Source organism: Myotis nattereri (genome assembly GCF_964212035.1).
Source record: "Myotis nattereri genome assembly, chromosome: 15".
NCBI classification, from domain to species: Eukaryota; Metazoa; Chordata; class Mammalia; order Chiroptera; family Vespertilionidae; genus Myotis; species Myotis nattereri.
Genome location: NC_138090.1, coordinates 32,904,189 through 32,924,952, shown reverse-complemented (window position 1 = coordinate 32,924,952; position 20,764 = coordinate 32,904,189). Strand labels below are relative to the sequence as shown.

At 50.6% G+C, this 20,764-nt stretch overlaps 1 protein-coding gene across 4 annotated transcripts; it reads right to left on the bottom strand.

Moving 5' to 3' along the window:
* Window positions 1-110: 110 nt before the first annotated feature.
* On the bottom strand, window positions 111-14,311 carry LSR (lipolysis stimulated lipoprotein receptor). Of its 4 annotated transcripts, XM_081107050.1 has the most exons (10): window positions 14,181-14,294; window positions 12,535-12,879; window positions 7,134-7,253; window positions 5,150-5,206; window positions 4,464-4,610; window positions 1,687-1,848; window positions 1,462-1,518; window positions 1,238-1,369; window positions 327-952; window positions 111-241 (listed from the first exon to the last, which is right to left on the bottom strand). In XM_081107050.1, exons 1-10 carry the CDS (start codon window positions 14,287-14,289, stop codon window positions 206-208), a joined length of 1,791 nt encoding a protein of 596 aa, XP_080963176.1. In that variant the 5' UTR covers window positions 14,290-14,294; the 3' UTR covers window positions 111-205. The 4 variants fall into 4 exon arrangements, with proteins under 4 accessions (XP_080963176.1, XP_080963177.1, XP_080963178.1 ...); XM_081107051.1 differs by lacking the exon at window positions 5,150-5,206 and having other exon boundaries at window positions 1,462-1,521; XM_081107052.1 differs by lacking the exon at window positions 1,238-1,369 and having other exon boundaries at window positions 117-241.
* Window positions 14,312-20,764: the final 6,453 nt, after the last annotated feature.

Below are 20,764 nucleotides of genomic sequence, written 5' to 3'. Positions count from 1 at the left end.
TGCCCCGGGCGCAGGGCAAGTACCGGGGAGCAGGGGCACGGGACCCTGTGCCCACACACAGGGCAGCTCTCCGGGGCCCCACCTCACGCAACAAAACAAGCGCTTCCCTCCACATTGGGCCTTGTGATTATATATTTTATTAGAAGAGGAACATCAACAGTTCCTCAAATTTAAAAAAAAGTACAAAACTACATACAAAAGGCGATCAGACGACTAAACTTTCCCGACTCAGGGCCAAGTTCTGCAAAGGAGAAAGAAAGAAAAGGGTGTGAGCTTAGGGCTGGAGAGGGTCCAGGAAGGCAGGCCAGGGAAGGCTGTCCACTCACCTTCTTGAGCCTCCGCTCCCGTGAGGCCTGGGAGTCGGTCTCAGAGTAAGGGGGAGGCGCTGGGGGGTAGTAGGCGTCCTCGTCCTCTTCCTCCCGGTAAGGTCTCCTCTCCGCTGGCCCCTTTCTCCTCAAGGCCTCTTCCAGAAGCCGACCATCATATTGGGGGTCCGGGTCCCTGGACCCCTCGTTCCGAGCATCCCGAGCGCGGTGGGAGCGGTTCCTAGGGTCAGCACCAGGGCGGTCTCTAGACCTGAAGTCATCGAAGCGGGGCTCCTGGGAGTGTGGAAAGCCCCTTGGGTCCTCTTGGTCGTAGAGGTCATCACGGCTGCGGCTTCGGGGGTGTGCATAAGCTCGGCCTCTCTTCCCGCTATTTGGGGGAGACCTCCTCCCTGATTCAGCAGAGCCTGGCCGCGTGAGGTCATCCAGAGCATCCACAGAGCGAGCCCGGGGACGCCCGGCCCCCCAGCCACTCCTGGGCCGTTCTGTGAGGGGCTCTTGCTCCCACCTTCTTGGACTCCGAGGGGAGTGGCGACCCCATTCCTCATCCAGGATTGGGGTGAGGGCAGGGCCGCGGGAAGGCCGCGATCTCCAGTCGTCTTCATGGAGGGAGGTGACTTCACTCATGGCTGTAGGGAAGGGTCGTGTCACTGACTGCTGGGAGGTCAGGACCTAATGCCAGGAGCTCTAGGGTCCAGCAGTGTCACCACTGCCTCATACACTCTCTACAGGGCCAAAGACTTCTCCCACCGGTTAAGGGATGATATGCAGTGTCCCATACAATTCTCACTGGCCATGGTAGGGAAGGAGGTACCCTGTCCAGGATTTGCAAGCGAGCATCCTTGGGACAGGTAATCCGGGAGATGTGTCCCACCCCCCACCTCTGCAACCCCTCAAACTCCAAGGTTCCTCACCCCTCTCTACACGGCTGTTGGGGGGGCCAGGCCGAGAAGGGTCAAAGTTGGCCAGTTCTCTCTCCATGTAGTACAGGACTCGCATAGAGTCATCCTGCTGGCTGGCCTGAATTCTGTAGCCACTACGGACTTCTGGAGACAGGAGATGGAGGTGATGAGTTTGGGTGCTGACCCAGTCCCCCTCCCTTACAGGCATGTCCAACTTAGTAACACTTGATTCTTACCAGAGGTCACACTGCTGTCTGTATCACGAAGCAGGGGTACCTGGGAGCTACAGCCACCTACTGGGGGAGAATGGCTGTCAGTGGCTGCTCCCCTGGAGCAAAGTCCTGCATTCCCAGCCCCCTTCCCCTGCCTCCAGTCCTCTCTTCCTGCCAGCCCCATACCTCTTAGTGCCCAAATGCCCAGCCTATCCCTCCCGAGTTGCTCCTGGCTCCCCCAGACCTCACCTGAGCTGTTCTTGTCAAAGTCTCCAGAGTATCCATTGTAAACGGTGCCCATAGGAATCATGGTTGCCGGGGGTGGGGTCTTGGCAGGAGAAAGGTAAGCATAGGTGCTAGGGGCGTAGATGCTCGGGACGCCTGAGGTGGCTGCTTTGCCAGCAGCATACACTGGTTAAGACACACAAAGCATGAGATGGTGGCCAGGAGCCATACTGCCCTTCCCTATGATAAAAGGACCAGAGGGACATGTGCCTCGACCTCCTCCCCATCCCCAGTTGTGGAGCCTCCCTGGGGACTTGGTTTCTGAAGGTCCGTCATTGAGCCACACCTCCTGGGATTCCTCACGGAGCTCTGAGGACAGGGACGTGCACTGCAGCCCCAATCTGCCAGGACGTTTTCTTTAGCAGTGATGGTTACCAACATTTGTTGAGGTTTTACATAAATCCCAACTCTCTAGCCACCTTATCAGAAGAAGTGGCCACCTGGGGCCTGCATTCACAGAGCAAAGGGAGAAGATGCCCCTTTAGATAAACCCATGTGCTGGACCCACAGGCCAAAACATTCCAGTTGGCAGCCGAGTCCCAGCTTTAGAAAACAAATCATCTCAGGGCAGGGGAATCCCATGCCTGCTCCCCTCAGGCCTGCTGGATCCTCGCCATGGCATCTTCCAGAACTTGAGGTCATGGGGATTCTCCTAGTGTTTTCAACTTCTGGGCTGTACCCACTTACTCTGCCTTCACCCCCTCCTGGTTCTAGGCTTGACAGTTTGAGGGCAAATCCTCCCTGCTGCCTTCCTCTCCAGGCCAGAGGCTGGGTTCTGGTGGCTGCTCCTGCAGCACAGTCACTGTGCCTAGGCAAGCTGTTTCTCCCCTGGGCTTCTTAACAGGAAAATGGGAGTGGGGTGGGGGTGGGAGGAATAGGGCGTGGAGATAGGCTCAGAAAGGCCCCTTCACTGCTGATTCAGTGGGGAAGCAAAAGGCTCAGTGGTCCCCCCAGAAGCCCAGGTGACTGGCTGATTTCTAATTTGCTGTGGGATTTGCTTTCAGATGGCCCGGGGGGGGGGGGGGGCTGTGGCTGTCACTGTAGCTGTGGAGTAATGCAGCCTCTGGAAGGGAATTAATGGGGCCTCAGTTTGGGATAACAGAGATTCAGAATGGAGAGAATTTGCAGTCCTGGCCCCGGCCTTAACCTAATTTGTGGGGTAACTGCAAATTTGGTTATAGCCCTTGGGAGTCCCTTTCCACCTGTGAAACGGACTAACATCCACCAGGTAAGCCAGAAGCTCCCAACTAAAAATGACAGGAAAGGTGATAGCTTAAGACCCCAAACAGCAGCAAATTTTTTTCAGGGAATGGTATTTTGAGGAACCAGTTTGCCCACCACTGAGCCCAGTGACCACAGAATTAGTCGGCATGGAGTGGGTCACCGCCCTGTGCTAGGGACGCTCACAGTCTTCCCTATGCTCAGGACACCGCCTGAGGTAGGAGAAACAGGCTCAGAGAGGGAACACTGCTCTGAGGTGTGAGTGGCAGGGCTCTGATTTGCTCTCTGGCCCTCGGTCACTGCCGATGCTGACAGCAGCAATGCCCAATGGCTAGTGAGTGTGGAACACTTCATGTCGGCCGAACCCTGCAGTAAATGCTGGACACACCAGCTTCCCACATTCACCCGATACAGAGGGTCTGCCATAGTCCCATTTTACAGAAGAGGAGACTAAATGAGGGGGATTTACTGGGCTTCCAAGCAGGTAAGGAGGCAGGCCAGGCCTCAAACCTCCACCTTAAAAAATCGCTTGTAATTCAATTTTTAACGCAGCTTGGACTGCGTTATACTGAAATCATGTGTATAAGCTTTAAATCTAAGTACACAGACATACACCCATCTGGAGTACATGTGTCATTCTTTCCATCACTTGTTCACTACTGGCCTAGACATGGGCAGGTGCCATGAGAGGAGCAGGTCTGTCCCTCTTTTGGTCTCATGTTCTAGGTGCTCCTCATGTGTAAAGTTATGTTTCTAGCTGTCAAGGTCATCTGTTCATCAACCACAGATACAGTGACCTTTACACTGATAAAGGAAAAGGTGGGAGTGTTAACTTACTAAGGACTAGTAGAGGAGTGTACTTTCATGGCCTATTTTCAGTGCAAGAGACTAGATACACGTATGTATGGCTGAAAGTGGCCCACATAAATGTCCATGTCAAAGTTGATTAAAACTTCAAAACAACTGAGTGCAGAGGTGCTGGTTTACCCAGACAGTCCCTGCAGAGGGGCCAGGGGGCAGCGGGAGGAGGGACTCACTCTCTTCCTTCTTTCCCCTCGTGCTTTGTTTGCTTCCTTCCCCACTTCCATTCCCAACTCTCCAGGTGCCACTCATGTGCTAGACATGTCTTTAAACATAGTCCCCGTATAAAATCCAAATGGTTGTGTGGACAAGGTTTTTTAATTTGCTTAAATTATGTGATGCTATAAACCTCGTTTGGTTTCTTACCTTTTGACTTAAGATTTTATTTTTAAAGGCAGATTTACTCTCCAGTGACTGTTTTGTACTATTTGAGTTTTTCTTACCGTGCATATAGATTATACTTTCAAAAGGAAAAACTCAAATGAAGAATCAAAATAAATGAAAAGTTAAAGTATGTAAATAAAAATCTAAATCTGCTGGTCCTCCTTGACCCACTTTCTCCCAAATTGCTCACCTCATAACCTCCAGACCAGTAGCACCTCCTCCCCTTGGACCCAGGCAAGTTGCTGAATGGGGGTGGTCACTCGAGGGACACTCACAAGCCTCTGGGCAGCAGCACTTGTCTGGGCAGCAGGGACACCGGACGTAACAGCAGCAGGTGTGCGGGCAGCACTGACACCAGCAGATGCCCAGGAGGAGGAAGACAAGGAAGACAGCTAGGCAGACAACAACCACGAACAGCCAGTCTGCAGAGAGACGGGAGCAGGCCCTGAGCCAGGAGGCCTGGGTGGGAACAGGGACACAGCAGGGCAGTGCAGAGACGGGTGGGCGAAGCTGTCTGCAAAGCTTGTCAGGGAAGCTGTAGCCCTTGCTGGAGTCTCCATGCCAGAAGCTCGGGCGCAACAGCAGAGGGCTGCCCACTCCTCTACAATTCAAGCCGGTCCCAAAGGAACTCGCCCTGGACTCATCGGGGCAAGGCAGAAAAGGAGAGGTGACCTAGCCAGAGCAAGACAGGCGGTAGCTGCAGAGAGGGACAGAGAGCCAGCTGCCCAGACCAACCCCCAGAAGAACACTACAGGCACCAGTCACAGGAGCCTCCTGCCTACACCCCAGGCCACCCTCAGGCTCCCTGCCCACCCCAAAGCCCAGAGCCAGGGCACTAGATGCCATGAGTTGGGAGTCAGGCAGGGTTAGTGGGGGTCCACAGCGAGCGGCATTTAGTGGGGGGGGTGGGGGAGAATATTTAGAAGCAGTAAGTGGTGTGAAGGGGCCTCCACCCCCGTACCTTCCATGGGCCCCGCCTGAAAACCAGGTAAGAGCTCAGCCACCCCCGAGGTCCTGCCTGGAGGGACAAAAGAGAGACATATTATGCTGGCAAGAGCCAGCCCAGGCTGCCTCTCCCCAGAAGCCCAGCTCCAGGCTTATCAGGGTGAAGGTGTGCCTGGAAGAATCAGATAGGTCGGTGGCCTAGGAGGGTCATAGCACTTGGTTCCTGCCCTCACCCGCCCCCCCACCCACATGGGTGCTGTTTTCCAGAAGGCTTCCATCACATAATTTACCCGCTCTCATGCCTCAGGGGATTCTGTTGCCCAAAAGGGTCCCAGTACATTTCCCATAGGTTCTGAAGGTGTGACCTGAATTTGAGCACTTCGTCTTTTCCACATACATGGGTCCTATTGCCCCAAAGGGTTGAACCCATCCCATGTGATAAGGACGGTCCTGGTCCATCAGGTATAATAGGCAGTGCCCTAGGGGCCTTGAAAATATTTTTATTTTTAAATCTGAAGAAAAAATATAACAATACCAAATATATAACAAATGGTTTTAATAGCAAGGTAATCATAAATATATACATATATAAATACAAATATAAATATATATATATATATATATTTTTTAATGCCTTCCCATGAAGGCAAAAGTGCCTACAGCCCTAAAAGTTAGTGTGGCCCTGGTTCTTTAGTCCATGAGGGTCCCATCTCCGTCCATGCATTCTGTCCCATCTGCAAGTCCCATGGCCCAGCTAGTGCCTTCCCTCAGGTGCCATCAGTGATGTGTGCCCACGAGCATATCGCAGGGGCATCTATACACCCAGCTCCCCGCCAGCCTCTATCCAGAGCTCACACACTCCGTGCCGCATGCCCCATGAGGGGTTTTCCACCATCCAAACCAGCAGTTCTCAAAGTGTGGTCCTGTCCCCAAAGCCAAACTGATTTTCATAACACTAAGCCATTATTTGCCTTTTTTGCTGTCATTGTGACATGCGATGACACAACATCACCACTTTGATGGTAATGGATTATGTCCTTATGTATCTTGCTTTAAAAATGTTCCAGTTTCAATCTCTACAATGTTAACCAACTATAGATATAACCCACAGAAACAGAAACAAAAACTCTTGAGATCCTCAATAATTTTTCAGAGCATAAGTAGGTCCCGAGACTGCATTTTGAGAACTGCTAATGCAGACTGTACATTTTACCAAGGACAAGCAGACGTTCTCTGGGTCACTGGTGCATGCACCGTCACCCACGAGGGAACCGTCACACGGTCTGAGCCCCTGCAGCATGCTCCCTCATCATGTGCGCTCATTCACACACGTGTTTCCTTGAATCATGCATCTGATGGCAGTGTGTAGCCCGGCAGCATTTCACATATAGCACGTCACACGAGACTCTGTGTTGGCTGAGAACAGAGCATCTGGCTAACGGCAGCATCCCTTCCACACACGGAAAGGGCCTCATGGTCACACAGGGGCTGCTGGTGGCTACCCCACCCTGCACCTGGGCATTTGGAGGGGCCTGGCCTGAGGGAAGCACGCCCTGTATAAGCCACAAAATGCCATCCCAGCAGGCAGCGGGCAAGGTTCCTGTGCTTTGGCAAGGGCCTCTGGGGTCAGACGTGGCCCTGGAGATGTGACAGAGGTGGGTCCAGCTCCCTCCTCAATTACACATACCATCAACCCTCCTCACTCACTGCCAACCAACTCTGACCATTTCTGTATTAAAAACGAGACAAGAAGAGATCTGGTCCCCCATTCCCTCCACTCTCAGTCTGGCTGTGGCTTACTTGACATGTTGTGGGGGGAGGGAGTGTCTGCCTAGGGTGCAAGGCACAGGTAAGCCCAAGTGACTGGCGGTGCCATGTGGGGAGAGCAAAGCAGGCGACAGAGCCCGGAGAGTGAGCTGGAGGCCAGAGGGAGACACGCAGAAGTGGGAGAAGAGCCCCCGCCCCTCCCTGCCCAGGCCCTCAGGGCCCAGCCCACTCACCCAGGACGATGAGCTCTGCGTAGGCCTCGTTGTTTCCTTGGAGGTCCTGGGCCGAGACCACGGAGCAGTAATACACACCGCTGTCCCCCCAAGCCGTCTGGTCAAAGGTCAGGTCAGCATCTGCACCAGGAGGAGAGTGTGAAGCCACCGTGGGGAGGCCGGCGCCTCCCACCACAGAGACATCGGGGAATGGGGCTGCAGGTGCACAGAGTGGCTGTGAGACAGTTCAGACCAGGCAGTGCTTCCTCTTCGGCTTTGCATTAAACACGTGACATGGGGTATTCAAGAAATCTGTGAGGTGGGCAGTGTTACCCTTCCCGGTTCATAGATGAGATGACCTGACCCACCCAAAGTTGTCCAGCTCATCAGTGGCCTTGACTCCAGAGCCAGCAATTCAGAATGAACAGCCATTTTCTGTACCTCTCACAGCAAAAGTTACTGCCCCCAATGTGAACTACCAGGGAGCCTGATGTAGGCCAGGGCGTGGGCCCAGGGTAAGGGAGCGGAGGTAAGTAGCTCAGATTCTAGGAACCAGAATTCGTGTAGGCATGAGAAAAAAACGGGGTGTGTGTGTGTGTGAGGGAGAAAGACCTGGCCCGTCCCAGTTCCCTAATCCATCCACCCGTCAGCCTCCACAATGCGGGTCAGGCCCAGGGCTTGGGGACGCTCAGGTACGAAGCTGCTCGGGACAAGGAGCCTGTTAATTACACCAGTAATGAAAGACTGTCAGCATTTCCCGTTTCCTCTCTATGCTCCAGGCCCTAATTAGTTAAAGCCCTTCAGGTATGCACCAGCGTGGGGCAGGTGGGACCCAGCTGGCAACAGGAACACGGCACAGCCACCAGCCAGTTTCTTCCCAAAAGCTCTGGCATTCGGGCCTCCGATGACTTGCCTCCCACATTGCCCCACATACCCGCTGCCCTTCTCCATGACAGTCGAGGGCAGTAATTGTGTGTGCCCCAGTCTGCAGCACCTGGCACTCACCAGGGCATGAGCCACTTGCCAAAGAAATGAAAAAGAACCGGAGCCTTCCTCCTTTGGAAAGAAGAGCTCACATCCACAGACAAACCCTCCTTTCAATATGTCTACCTCCACCACTCCAAAAGCCTTTCCCTGGCCCACAGGCCCTTGGTATGATCTCGCTACCGGACACACCAGCCTCACCCCCACCAATCTCCTTCACTCGCTACTCTGGACACTCTGGCCTCCTCACTGGGCCCAGCATGCTGGCCCACACCTGCCTCTGCTTGTACCTGTGCGAGTTCTTCTGCCTGGCACTGTGTTCTCAGACCCTGGCAGGGCGGGTTCCATTGCACTGGCACAGCTCCCCCGCCCCACTGCTACATTGTATCAGCTAGCTGAGGCTGAGCACTCCTGATCCTACCCAGAATGTGAACTCCACACAAGCAGACCCTGTTCTCAATCACTGCTGAGTCCCCGGTGTCTGACACAGGGGGGCTGGGAAATGAACCCCTTCCCTCCTAGCGTCGACCTCCCTTAGCTTTTGTAGTCTGTTCCAGGAGTCTAGGCACCTGGTTTTATTCAAATATGCCCTTAATACATCCAACATTTCACATAATTACTAAAAGCATCCTATGTTCCAGGCAGTATCTGAGGCATGTGGTATACTCGACAGCAACAGTTCTCAAAGTGTGATCCGTGGGTCCTGGGGTTCCCCAAGACCTTTTCGGAGGATTCCAGAGGTCAAAATTGCTTGCATAATAATACTAAGATGTTATTTGCCTTTTTCACTTAATCTCTGAATGTACTGTGGAGTATTCCGGAGGCTACATGACACACGCTATCACAATTTCTACTCAGCCAGGAGATGAGCAAAATTATAAGGCAACGATGCAATTTTCATTAAAGTTTCTTATTTTGTTTTGGAAAATATGGTAGTATTTTCATTAAAGTATGTTATCCATATTAACTTATGAAGAGTTTATCACTGTCAGCTTAAATATTTTTTAAACTTCTCTCAGTTTGCTAGCTATAAAAACAAAATTCTTTGAGGATCTCAGTAATTAAGAGTGTAAAGGCCATATCCCTAACCAGTTTGGCTCAGTGGGTAGGGTGTCAGCCCTAGGACTGAAGGGTCCCAGGTTTGATTCCGGTCAAGGGTACATACCTCGGTTGGAGGCTTGATCCCCCCTCCCCCAATCAGGGCGCATGCGAGAGGCAACCAATGTGTCTATCTCACATCGATGTTTCTCTCTCTCCTCCCTTCCCTTCCACTCGCTCTAAAAATCAAAGGAAAAATATCCTCAGATGAGGATTAACAACAAAAAAAGAGTATAGAGGCCCTAAAACTAACAGTTTGAGAACCACTGCTATGGACCACAGATATCAACCCCTGCCCTTACAGCAGACCTTAACTGGGAGAGACAAGTAGAAAAGGTTAAATATATGGCATGTCAGATGGTGGTGAGCAACACAGAGAAAACAACCAGGGAAGACAGAAAGTGCCAGGGTGGAGGAGGGGTTGTACAGGTTTAGGGAGGGTGACCTTCGCAGCAGACATGAAGGCCTGGGGGACACAGCACCCCTCCATGGTCAGGTATCTAGCCACCAATTACGGAGTTTCTGCTACGTGCTGGGTTCCTTTGCAAATGTTCTTTCACTGAATCCTCATAAAACTCGTAACTACATTCTCCCAAACTTTCTGGACTCTCCAGAACACCATCACTTTCCCAGCCTATCTTTTAAACCAAACTGACTACACCTCTCCAAACCAGAGCTCCAGAACAGGTCCCTGCCCAACACTGAAGAGGTGGACAGGAGCCCCATGCCATAGCAAAAGCTTATGGGCCAGGAGATGAAATCTGGGCTCCTGTGGCCCACACCCGGGCCTTGACGTGTTTTGTTTGGCTTGCATGGTGTTTCTAAAACCCACGAAAAATATGGATTTACAGCTTCTTTTGATCAATTCTAAGGCCTGGGCCCACCTCCTTCCTGCCAGGCGCGCCCTGTTCCCTGTATTATGTCTGGTCCTGACACACTGGGCTGGGCATTGCTCCAAGTGTTTTAGGTACAGGGAGAAGACACTGGTATCCAGTTGGAAACAGAAGCTGGGGCCTCCTCCACACGTCTGAGCCTCTGGTTCCGTATCAGCACACAACAGAGGGCCCTTACAATCTCGGGGGCCCCATGGGCTCTCTGGTCATGTTACTGAGTGGGGAGGGTGACACATGGACCCCAAGCAGCCTGAGGTAGAAACAGAGCTCCTATCCAGGCACCGACATCACCCACAGCAGGGAAGAATGGAAGGCAGTGGGGCCCCATGGAGCTGAGACTGGGGGTGAACTAACATTAGTTTGCCCAGAACCACTTTCACTTAAGACCTGATGCTGGTGACCCTTGGGACACCACAGGAAAGTCAACTTTTCTCTACTTTCAAAGCTGAAATGGAGGAAGCTCCTATGGCTACTGGGTTTCCTGAGAGGACGTAGATACAATGGATGCTCACAGCCTACATCAAACACAGGCCGGATCAAGGCCGCTTGAAAGACCTGGGCCTGTGAGGCCTCCGGAGCATGAAGAATCTGCCCTCGCTGGAGCCTGAGGGCCACTCTGGGGTTCTGGACTCAGCACGGGCATGATCCCAGCCAGCCAGGCTGTCCCACCTGGTCCTGGCGGGAGCGGGAAAGGTACAGGACAGGTTAACCCCAAGAAGCCCTTTGTCCTCAAGAACAGCAGGATGCTTTGGGCTGAACTGCCCATGGAAATTCAGGGCAAGTAGGTCTGGTCTCTCCTAGAAACAGGACTGACAGGCTCAGTACCTGGAACCTTGCCTTTCGTCCATGGTCTACAGAGTGAGGGGAGGAGTGTGCCCTGGCCCTGGTCTCTTGGGGTCTGCAAAGGGACACTCCCTTCACTCCTCTGCCCCCATGCCCAAGACTAAAACTTTAATCTTGTTTTAAGACAATAAAAGGATAAATCCATTAAATGGGTGAGCCTTCACTCCTCACCCACTGCTTCCCATCACCTTCCTCTCTGCCTTCTATTGATTTCAGAGAGGAAGAAAGAGGGAGAGATCCAAACATCAATGATGAGAATCATTGATCGGCTGCCTCCTGCACACCCCTCACTGGGAATTGAGCCCACAACCTGGGCACGTGCCCTTGACCAGAATCAAACCTGGGACCTTTCAGTTCGCAGGCCGACGCTCTATCCACTGAGCCAAACCGGCTAGGGCTGCCTTCTAGATTCTTAGGACCCAGTCCCAGTCCCTCCTCAAATTACATTTGTGTAGTTCTTCAGGTGTGCACTCGAGTCACTCCATACAGCACAACACCCAGGCCTGTTTTATTGTAACACTTAGTACTCTCTAGTATTCTTACTCTTTATCTGATGTTTACTATCTACCTCACCCCACTAGCCTGTCACCTCCTTGAGGGCAGGGCTACCAGATGTCCTGATCACCACCCCATCCCTTATGCCTAGTACTTGGTAAATGCTCGATAAATACTATCTGAACAGATGAATGAACGAACAACTTCCCCTCCACCCCTTCCTTAGTCCTAACAGGCACTTCCCATCATTAGGCAGAATTAAGGTCACGGAACAGGGCTTCCAGGGCTGCCTGGGTTAAAATCCCAGCTCTAGCTCTGTGTGCTTAGACGAGCTACTTAACCTCTCTGTGCCTCAGTTTTCGAGTGGAAAATGTGGCCGTAAGGAGTCAGTGGGAGAATAATGTAATGCGCTGGCAAGTCATAGACCTTCTCCATTAAAATCTCTCGCCCCACCCTGGTCAAGCAAAGGAGTTACCAGCTTAGAGACTAGACCCAAAGAGGCTAACTTAGAATCCCAGCTCTGTTATCAGCTCTGTGACCCTGTACAAGTCATGTTGCCTCTCTGGGCCTCTGTAAAATGACAGCAGAATCTACTCACACAATTGTGGAGTCTAAATGAGTGAATCCCCACAAACCTGGAATTACAGCCTGGCACATAGGAGGTCCTTTATAAGTTGTTACTTATAGAAATTTTACTTACTATTACTGATAATATTAGTATTATAGAACCCTGCCTCTCTCTCCGTTACCTACTCGTCTTTATTTCCAAGCACTTGAGAGTATGTGTTGTATTTATCTTGTCTCCCTCACTGGATTGCGAGCTCCACAAGGGAAAGAATTTAATAATTTTTTTTTTTAATAATTTTCTTTACTGCTATATTTCCAAGGCACCAAACAACACCTGGTGTTTGTTAGGTGCTCCTTAAGTCTTTGCTGTTAAATAAAGGAATGGATGGATGGACAGAAGGAAGGGTCCTCCCTTTGTCAGTCATTTCAGACACTGGTGCTAACGAGCTTCCAGGTGGGGACTCCAGGTTGCACACAAGGGAGCCTGCGCAAGTCACCCCCAGCCCCTTCCCCTGCCTTCTCCCTTGCCCCACCCAACATACTTCCTGTTATGGTGATCCTCCGGCCCTGGTAGTAGTCTCCCAGGGTCACGGCATTGCCCTGCTTAGTGGCTACAACCCTGACAGTGCGCACACTGTCCTGACACTCCACATAGGGGTTGTAGCCCGGGTTGCCAGCTGCCAGCTGGGCATTGAGCTGGTTGTCAACACTGGCTGGAGAAAAGGCGTCAGCGATGCGATCCCGGCAGAAAGACTTGTACTTCCAGATCACGATGGGTGCTGTGGGGGTCGTGGTCAACTGGTAGGTGCAGGGCAGGGTCACGGGCTGGAAGAGGATCACCACGTGGTAGGGGTCTGACACAGTCACTTGGATGGCACTGGCAGGAGCTGAGGGCGAGAGGGGAGTCAGTAGGAACCACTACAAACACTGGAATGTGCTTCAGCAGAAATAAGCAACAACCTTTGTCACCAACTTGACACTTACAAGTGTATGGTTTTATAGAGAGCCTGGCATATACTGTTCCTTAATCCTCAGGACTGGTGGGGCAGCTCTGATAATCATGCCCATTTTATAGACCCGAGGGGCTGAAGTGACAGGTGCAAGGTCAGATTTCTTGGAACATCCTGCCACCTCTTTTCCCAGAGTGTGTCCGGTGAACCACCCCAGCCCGCTCTTCCCTTGCCCATTCTCTCACAGAAAGGGCTCCTCTCTGCGGCCCATACAGGCAAGTGCTGAAGTGCTGGAGGCCCCACTTCAAAACCATTGTTCCAAATTACCCAACTTTTGTGGACTGGAGGGTTAATTTTGGAGTTGTCTGAACTGCTTTGTCATGGAGTGGGTAAAGCTTGAATTAAGCTACCCAAAGCCATTTCAAATAAATATGCCGAAAGTGCTTGCAGAAAGATAAAATCCCCCCTCCCCCAAACAAACATCCGATCCAGCGAAAACTTGCCAGCAGAAGATGGTTTCAAACCAAGTCCTTCTATGCCCTAACCGGTTTGGCTCAGTGGATAGAGCGTCGGCTGCGGACTGAAGGATCCCAGGTTCGATACCGGTCAAGGGCATGTACCTTGATTGCGGGCACATCCCCAGTAGGAGGTGTGCAGGAAGCAGCTGATTGATGTGTCTCTCTCAACGATGTTTCTAACTCTCTATCCCTCTCCCTTCCTCTCTGTAAAAATCAATAAAATATATATATATATATAAAACAAGTCCTTCTAGAAGTCCATCCTACCAGACCCTTACGCACAGATACTTCGAGCCTGAGGGACACCCACCAGAAGCCTGGGCACTGTTTCTTGGTCTCGAGTGCCGCTCCCCATTGCCCCAGGACTTAGAAATGTCCGCGTGCGCTCACGTCTCCTTCCCGGCCTTTCCCGCTGATCGGGTGGTCCCTTCACCCCTGCCCTCACACAGTTCCATTCTCCTAGCGCGCCAGGGTTTTCGGTCCCGGAGTTTCACTTCCTGCTACCCCCGAACAAGGGCGGGGGACCGCTTCCAACGCGAACCGGAATTCCCCTCACACCGTACACCAGGGATCTCGGAGACCCTGGGATCGGAAGGTCCTGGTCTTCCCGATTCCCCTCCCCCAGCTCTCCTGCCTCCTCGGAGGTGCAGAACTTCATTCATCCCGTTTCTATAATGCCCTCCCGCCCTTCCGCGGCACCAGGGGCCCCGCTCTCCGTACCTGTGCACAAAGTGCCAACAAAGAGCCACATAAAGACGACCGCGCCCCAACCCGGAGTGCCCGGGTAGGAGCCCAGCACCCAGGTCCGGCCGCCAGCCCCTGGCGCCATCGCGGCCGTCTGGGCACGTCCGGTCCGCGCGTCCCCTGCTGGGTACCCGGAGGGTAGGGGGCGCGGCGCGCACCAAGGCTGGGAGGGGTACATGCTCCTCCCCTCCCCAGTTCCGATCTTTGTCCCTATTCCCAGGCCACCCTGCCCAGTTCTAGGGGTTTTAATGAGCGGAAACGGCGTGGATGAAGAACACTTCCAGCTTTTCGGGGAGACACTTGCTTGACTCACTGTGTTTCTCCTAGCCAGTCCACCCCCTGTGCGCTCTGGGGAATGGATCGGCCCAGGTACACAGAGTGAGAAGAGAGGGTTGGGCAAGGGGGTGGGCGGCGGAAGGGGCTCCTCCACCTCCCTGCCCGGAAGTGGGCTGGCCCAGGTGCGCGTCGGCCCTTAGGGTCAGAACCAAGTTACCGCCCGCCGGGAGCGCGCGTACAGACCTGGGATCCTGTCCGGCCCCCTTCTGCTCGTGCCCAGCCGAGCGGAGTGTGACTCACGAGAACCGAGACTCAGCTGGGGTGACTCACCTGTTGAGCGGGCAGGATCCCTGCGCGCACCTGTTCCTTCTCTCCCCTCTCCCGGGCTGGCGATGGACCCGCCTGGATACACCCTGCGAGGCGGGACGAGTGAGTCCCGGTGGACGAGGTGCTCGTGTGTCTTTCACTTACTTTTTTACAGTTTACTGACTGGTTTGAGAGAGAGGATAAGAGAGAGAGGGAAATAACACCGGTTTGTGGTTCCAATTATTTATGTATTCTTGGTTGGTTCTTGTTTGTGCCCTGACGGGTTCAGAGGGTATGGGGACGACGCTCTAACCAACTGCCTTCCTGGCCAGTGCCATGCCTTCCACATACTGCATTGACTTAAAAAACGAAGCGAGGTTCCTGAAAGGGACGCTCTGCCCCTCTTGGGAAGCCCAGGGAATCAGGCCCAGGAAAAGTTGGAATTCTACTTCCGAAGTTTCCTCCGCCTCCCTCCATTCCCATCTCGTAGTTTGGCCCCCGGGGCATCGCTTGCCCCAAGTCAGGCCTCCGGAAACTCTGGCTCTTAAGGGGCCCAGCGGAGGCGCAGAATAAGACGGGTTTTCCGCTAAGATTCCCCAGAACGAGACCACCTGCGCGCCAGGGCGGAGCGGGGCGAGGCCACCGGAGCGCGGGGTGCGCAGCGCGGCTCTGCTGCCCCGCGATGGCGAACAGGGGAAGCGCGTCCCGAGAAACACTGCGCTTCCGACTGGACTCCGGAGGCCCCTCACTGGCTGGCCGTTTCGGTGACCAGGGATGTTTTGTTTTAACGTTGTTAAAACTCAAGTAGGATCACGTACCTCTGCTCAAACCTTCCTGTGGCGCCCCCCCCTCCCCCCCAGGAGAAACCAAAATACTAAACTGTGGCCTGCTGCGTCTCTGACCTCACCCGCCTCACTCAGTCACCCCGGCCTCCCCTGTGGAATGTCTCACACTCCCACTTCTGGCCCTTGCCCTTCCTACTCCCTCCGCCGGGACACCTTATGGGAGGTGGCCCCATGATCCTCCACCTCCTTTAGGGTTTCACTTAAAGGTCACCTTTGCAGTGGCCTCTCTCCTGGCCACTTTATATGAAATTTCAAGATCCTTTCCCAACTTTCACATCCACTTTATAAAAAACATATTTTTGTGGTAAAATATACATACCAAAATATGTATGTATTATTTCAACCATTTATAAGTGCACAATTCAGCATTAATTACATTTACAGTGTGTTGGGGGTCCAGCCCCAGCAGGTCCAGGGGTTCCCAAAGGTGTGGACGGAGTCGGCGAAGAAGGAACGACACGGAGACAGTGTTCAGTTGATCAGCATGGTTGGGTTCTCTCTTTATTGTTCTATTACATCTATATTTATACTATTTGATCCCAAAAGCATGCCTCTATAATTACATCATGGTATGTTTCGGGAAACCTTCTACAGTTCCTAGTTTCATTTCCATAATCCTATCTCTGTCTAGTTCGGTTGATTTTAATCTTGTCTAGGTTAATCTCTGTGTTCCATTATAAAGGCTATTCCAAGGTCACTATTCTATTGCTCTACTGATAAGCTACAAGGAAGTGACTGAAGGAGATTATCCTACCCAGTAAAGGTTATGTCCTCCCAGCCTCGCTTCTTGCCTTCCCTGGGACTGCCTGTGTTGGTGGGTCTCCAGGGGTATAGGCTTTGGTGCTTTCCCTGGTTGGCAGACCCCTGGGGATTCGGGCCCAACAAGTCCCACATTTATTGCCAACAGTCATAAGTCCAAGTTCTTCATAAGTAGTACATGGTATTTCTGTAACACTAGGGGGATTTACTGATTTATTCTCTTCCTTAGTCCTGTTAACCCCTAACCTGGGGAAACAACCTTTCTCGGGGAGGTGGTCCTGGTTAAAACACATAGCGCTTAAGAGGGGGAGCAAACATATGTCATATATGCCAGGTCCCTTGAAACATAAACTGTGCAGATGTTTCTTCCCTGCAGCGACTATGTCAAGCAGCAAGGGTGGATCGGCTTCCAGCAAATTCCCCCATTTTTATTTTTTAAATGACAGCGCGTGTAAATCAGCGGCCACCTCTCAGATTGGGATGTTTAAGACTCGGAAGAAGACTTGTTTGTGATTTTGCTAACAGGTCAGTCCGAGGCTTAACCCTATATCGGCTCCCCACAACAGTGTGTACTCATCACCACTATACTGGTACGTTCATCACCCTAAACTTTTTCATCATCCCCAATATAAGCTATGTACCAATTAAACAATAACTCTTCATCCTACCTGTCCCGTCCCCTAGTTATCTCTATATTCTATTTTCTTTATGAAATTGCTTACTCTAGGTACCTCATATAAGTGGAATCATGTAACATTTGTCCTTCTGTGTCTGGCTTACTCACTAAGCATAATGTTTTCAAGCCCATCCATGTTGTAGTATATATCACAAAGCTTCATTCCTTTTTCTGGCTGAATAGTATTTTACTGTGTGTATATGCCACATTTTGTGTATCCATTTATTTGTTGTGAGACACTTGGGTTGTTTTCACCTTTTGGTTACTTATCGTAAATAACACTGCTGTGAATTTTGGTGTACAGATATCTGCTTTTTATTTTTTTGGATATATACCTAGGAGTGGAATTCCTATATCATATCTGTAGGGGAGCTCAGAAATGAGCATGTCTCCAGCAGTAAAGGTGTCTGGGAAATGTTGGACTCTCTGTTGAACTTTCTGTGACTGGTTAACTCTCTGTAGCCTCAGATTTGGCTGACTACCCAGAAAGCAGGACTGCCACCCAAAGATAAATGTCAGACCTCAGGAAGGGAGTTGACGAATATATGGAGTAAGGATAGCTGCCTGGTGTTATCTGCTAACTTAGAGATGCATTATTCTTTCTCGTAGTCTAGATGACTCCCCACCATGTGGTTTTACTACTCAATCCCCTATAAAAAAGAGACCCTGTCCTGGGAAGGGGTGGCTCTCTTCCAGGCCAGCCACCACTGGAGCAAGCAGCTGCTTTGCCCCTGTTTAAAGCTCTTTTGAATTCAAATTAGGCTACGTGTCAGTTCTTTGGAATTGTCCTGAATTTAGACTTTTGGGGCTTTCCCCCAACAGTGTTTTATTTTTTATCCTGAGGAACTGCCAAACTGTTTTCCATGTTGCTGTGCCTTTTACATTATATTACAGCAGAGCAGGAGGGTTCCGAACTCTCCACATCCTCACCAACATTTGTTTTTTCCCCCTTTCTTGAATATAGCCATCCCAGGAGATGTAAAGTACCATCTCATCATGTTTTTCATTTTCAGTTCACTAAAAACTAATGATGTTGACAACCTTTTCATGTACTTATTGGCCATTTGTATATCTTCTTAGGAGAAATGTCTGTTCAAATCTTTGCCCATTTTTTAATTGGGTTGTTTTATTGTTGTTGTTGAGTTGTAGTTATTTTATATTCTGAATGTTAGTCCCTTGTCCAGAATAAAATCTGCAAATAATCTGCATTCTGTAGGTTATCGTTTCATTTTCTTGATAGTGTTCTTTGATGCACAAAGTTCTTAATTTGATGAAGTTCAGTTTATCTATTTTTTCCTTTTGTTGCCTATGCTTTTAGTATTATAGCTATGAAATCACCGTTAAATCTGAGATCATTAAGATTTCCCCAAAAAACCAAGATGGCGACATAGGTAAACACCTAAAATTGCTGCCTCACACAAGCACTTCAAAAATACAACTAAAAGATAAAACAAACATCATCCAGGACCACAGGAAGGCTGGCTGAGTGGAAATTCTACAACTAGAAGGAAAGAGAAAAGTACACTGAGACTCAGAGGAGGTGCAGAAGTAAAGTGCAGAGGTACGGAGGCACATGTGGAAAGGCCTGGCAACTGAGGACACAGTTGTCTTTTTCAATCGGGAGGGAGTCTCAAGCTCCCGACTGCTCTCAACTCCAGTTCCGGGTGAGTCTCTGGAGACCCAGACTCATGGAGAAACTGGACTGTCTGGCATCGGTCGGAACTCAAGGGCGGCTTTCTCTCAGAGGTGCTTGCAGCGATTACCGCGGGACACTGAGACCTAGGGCCTCTTAGGGCAAGACTGAGGATCAGCCATAGCTGTTTGCTCCACCCTGTTGATTCCCTGAGACCCCGCCCCACCTAAGCTGTGCGCAGAGGCTTTTGCATATGAGTGGCCTGGCCCTTTGCAATCTGAAAATTACCTAACAAACTGCAGCTGGGTCAGACAGACCCAGAACTTCCAAGAGAAGGCCCAAGGCCCCACAGCAGCTTGCATTGCTTCACAGCTGGGCCTCATCTGGGCACCTCCAAACCCCAAACAAAGAAGATCTGCAGATCTCTCCATAGCTCCTGCTGGGTAGCCTCAGGCAGAGGCTAAATTAGCACCTCCTTAGAGATCCAAGAGCCAGTGTACCCAGTGGTCAGAGTGGGACCATCCAGATTACAACTCCTCAGATCTATAAGGGACACACTCAGGGGCAGACTCAGTGAGCACCAAAGCCCCACTGAAGCAAGTCTTGCCTATAAGGGTGTCTCCAGCACAGCAGTTCTCCCACCATAAACACAGCTGATTGTCACAGCCAATTGGCCTGGAGGTCAGTTCCTCCCAGTGATACCTACAACAATCAAGGCTTAACTACAACAAGACTGTGCACAAAGCCCACAAAGGTGTGCACCAAGGGTGTCCACCTCAGGTAATTGGGGAGGCTGAGCCACTGGGCCCTATAGGACACCTAACACAGAAAGCCACTCTATCAACACAGGGAAGCATAAAAAATGCGGAGACAAAGAAACAGGTCACAAATGACAGAAATGGAGGAAAGCAAACTACTGGATGTAGAGTTCAAAACCATGGTTATAAGGTTTTTCAAGAATTTTCTAGAAATCGCCAATAAATTTAGTGAGACCCTCGATAAATCTAGTGAGACCCTCGAGGATATGAAAAACGACCAACTAGAAATTAAGCATACACTGACTGAAATAAAGAATATTATACAGAGATCCAACAGCAGACTAGAGGATCCCAAGAATCAAGTCAAAGATTTGAAATATGAAGAAGCAAAAAACACCCAACCAGAAAAACAAAAAGAAAAAAGAATCCAAAAATGTGAAGATAGTGTAAGGAGCCTCTGGGACAACTTCAAGCATACCAACATTTGAATTATGGGGGTGCCAGAAGAAGAGAGAGAGCAAGGTATTGAAAACCTATTTGAAGAAATAATGACAGAAAACTTCCCCTACCTGGTGAAAGAAATAGACTTACAAGTCCAGGATGCACAGAGAACCCCAAACAAAAGGAATCCAAAGAGGACCACACCAAGACACATCATAATTAAAATGTCAAGAGCAAAAGACAAAGGGAAAATCTTAAAAGCAGCAAGAGAAAAACAAGAGTACCCATGCGACTGTCAGCTGATTTCTCAATAGAAACTATGCAGGCCAGAAGGTAGTGGCAAGAAATATTGAAAGTGATGAATGCCAAGAACCTATAACCAAGATTACTTTACCCAGCAAAACTATCATTCAGAATTGAAGGTCAGATAAAGAGCTTCACAGATAAGAAAAAGCTAGAGGAGTTCATCACCACCAAACCAGTATTATATGAAATGCTGAAAGGTATCCTTTAAGAAGAGGAAGAAGAAGAAAAAGGTAAAGATACAAATTATGAACAACAAATACACATCTATCAACAAGTGAATCTAAAAATCAAGTAAGTAAATCATCTGATGAACAGAATAAACTGGTGAATATAATAGAATCAGGGGCATAGAAAGGGAGTGGACTGACTATTCTCTGGGGGGAAAGGGTGTGGGGGGTGCAGAAAGAGTCTGGACAAAAATCGTACAGCTATGGATGAGGACAGTGGGGGAGGGGGGATAAGGGCAGAGGATGGGGTGGGAACCAGGTGAGGGGAGCTATAGGGGGGAAAAAGAGGAACAGCTGTAATAATCTAGACAATAAAGGTTTAATAAAAAAAAA

What these genes read in the sequence shown, in the direction of transcription:
- LSR (XM_081107050.1), bottom strand. Translation starts at nt 14,289, where the DNA reads ATGGCGCCAGGGGCTGGCGGCCGGACCTGGGTGCTGGGCTCCTACCCG. An exon ending in CGCAGAGCTCATCGTCCTGG is followed by an intron (nt 5,207 to 7,133) that starts GTGAGTGGGCTG and finishes TTGTCCCTCCAG; the next exon opens with GCAGGACCTCGGGGGTGGCT. An exon ending in CAACAGCCGTGTAGAGAGGG is followed by an intron (nt 953 to 1,237) that starts GTGAGGAACCTT and finishes CCTTCCCTACAG; the next exon opens with CCATGAGTGAAGTCACCTCC.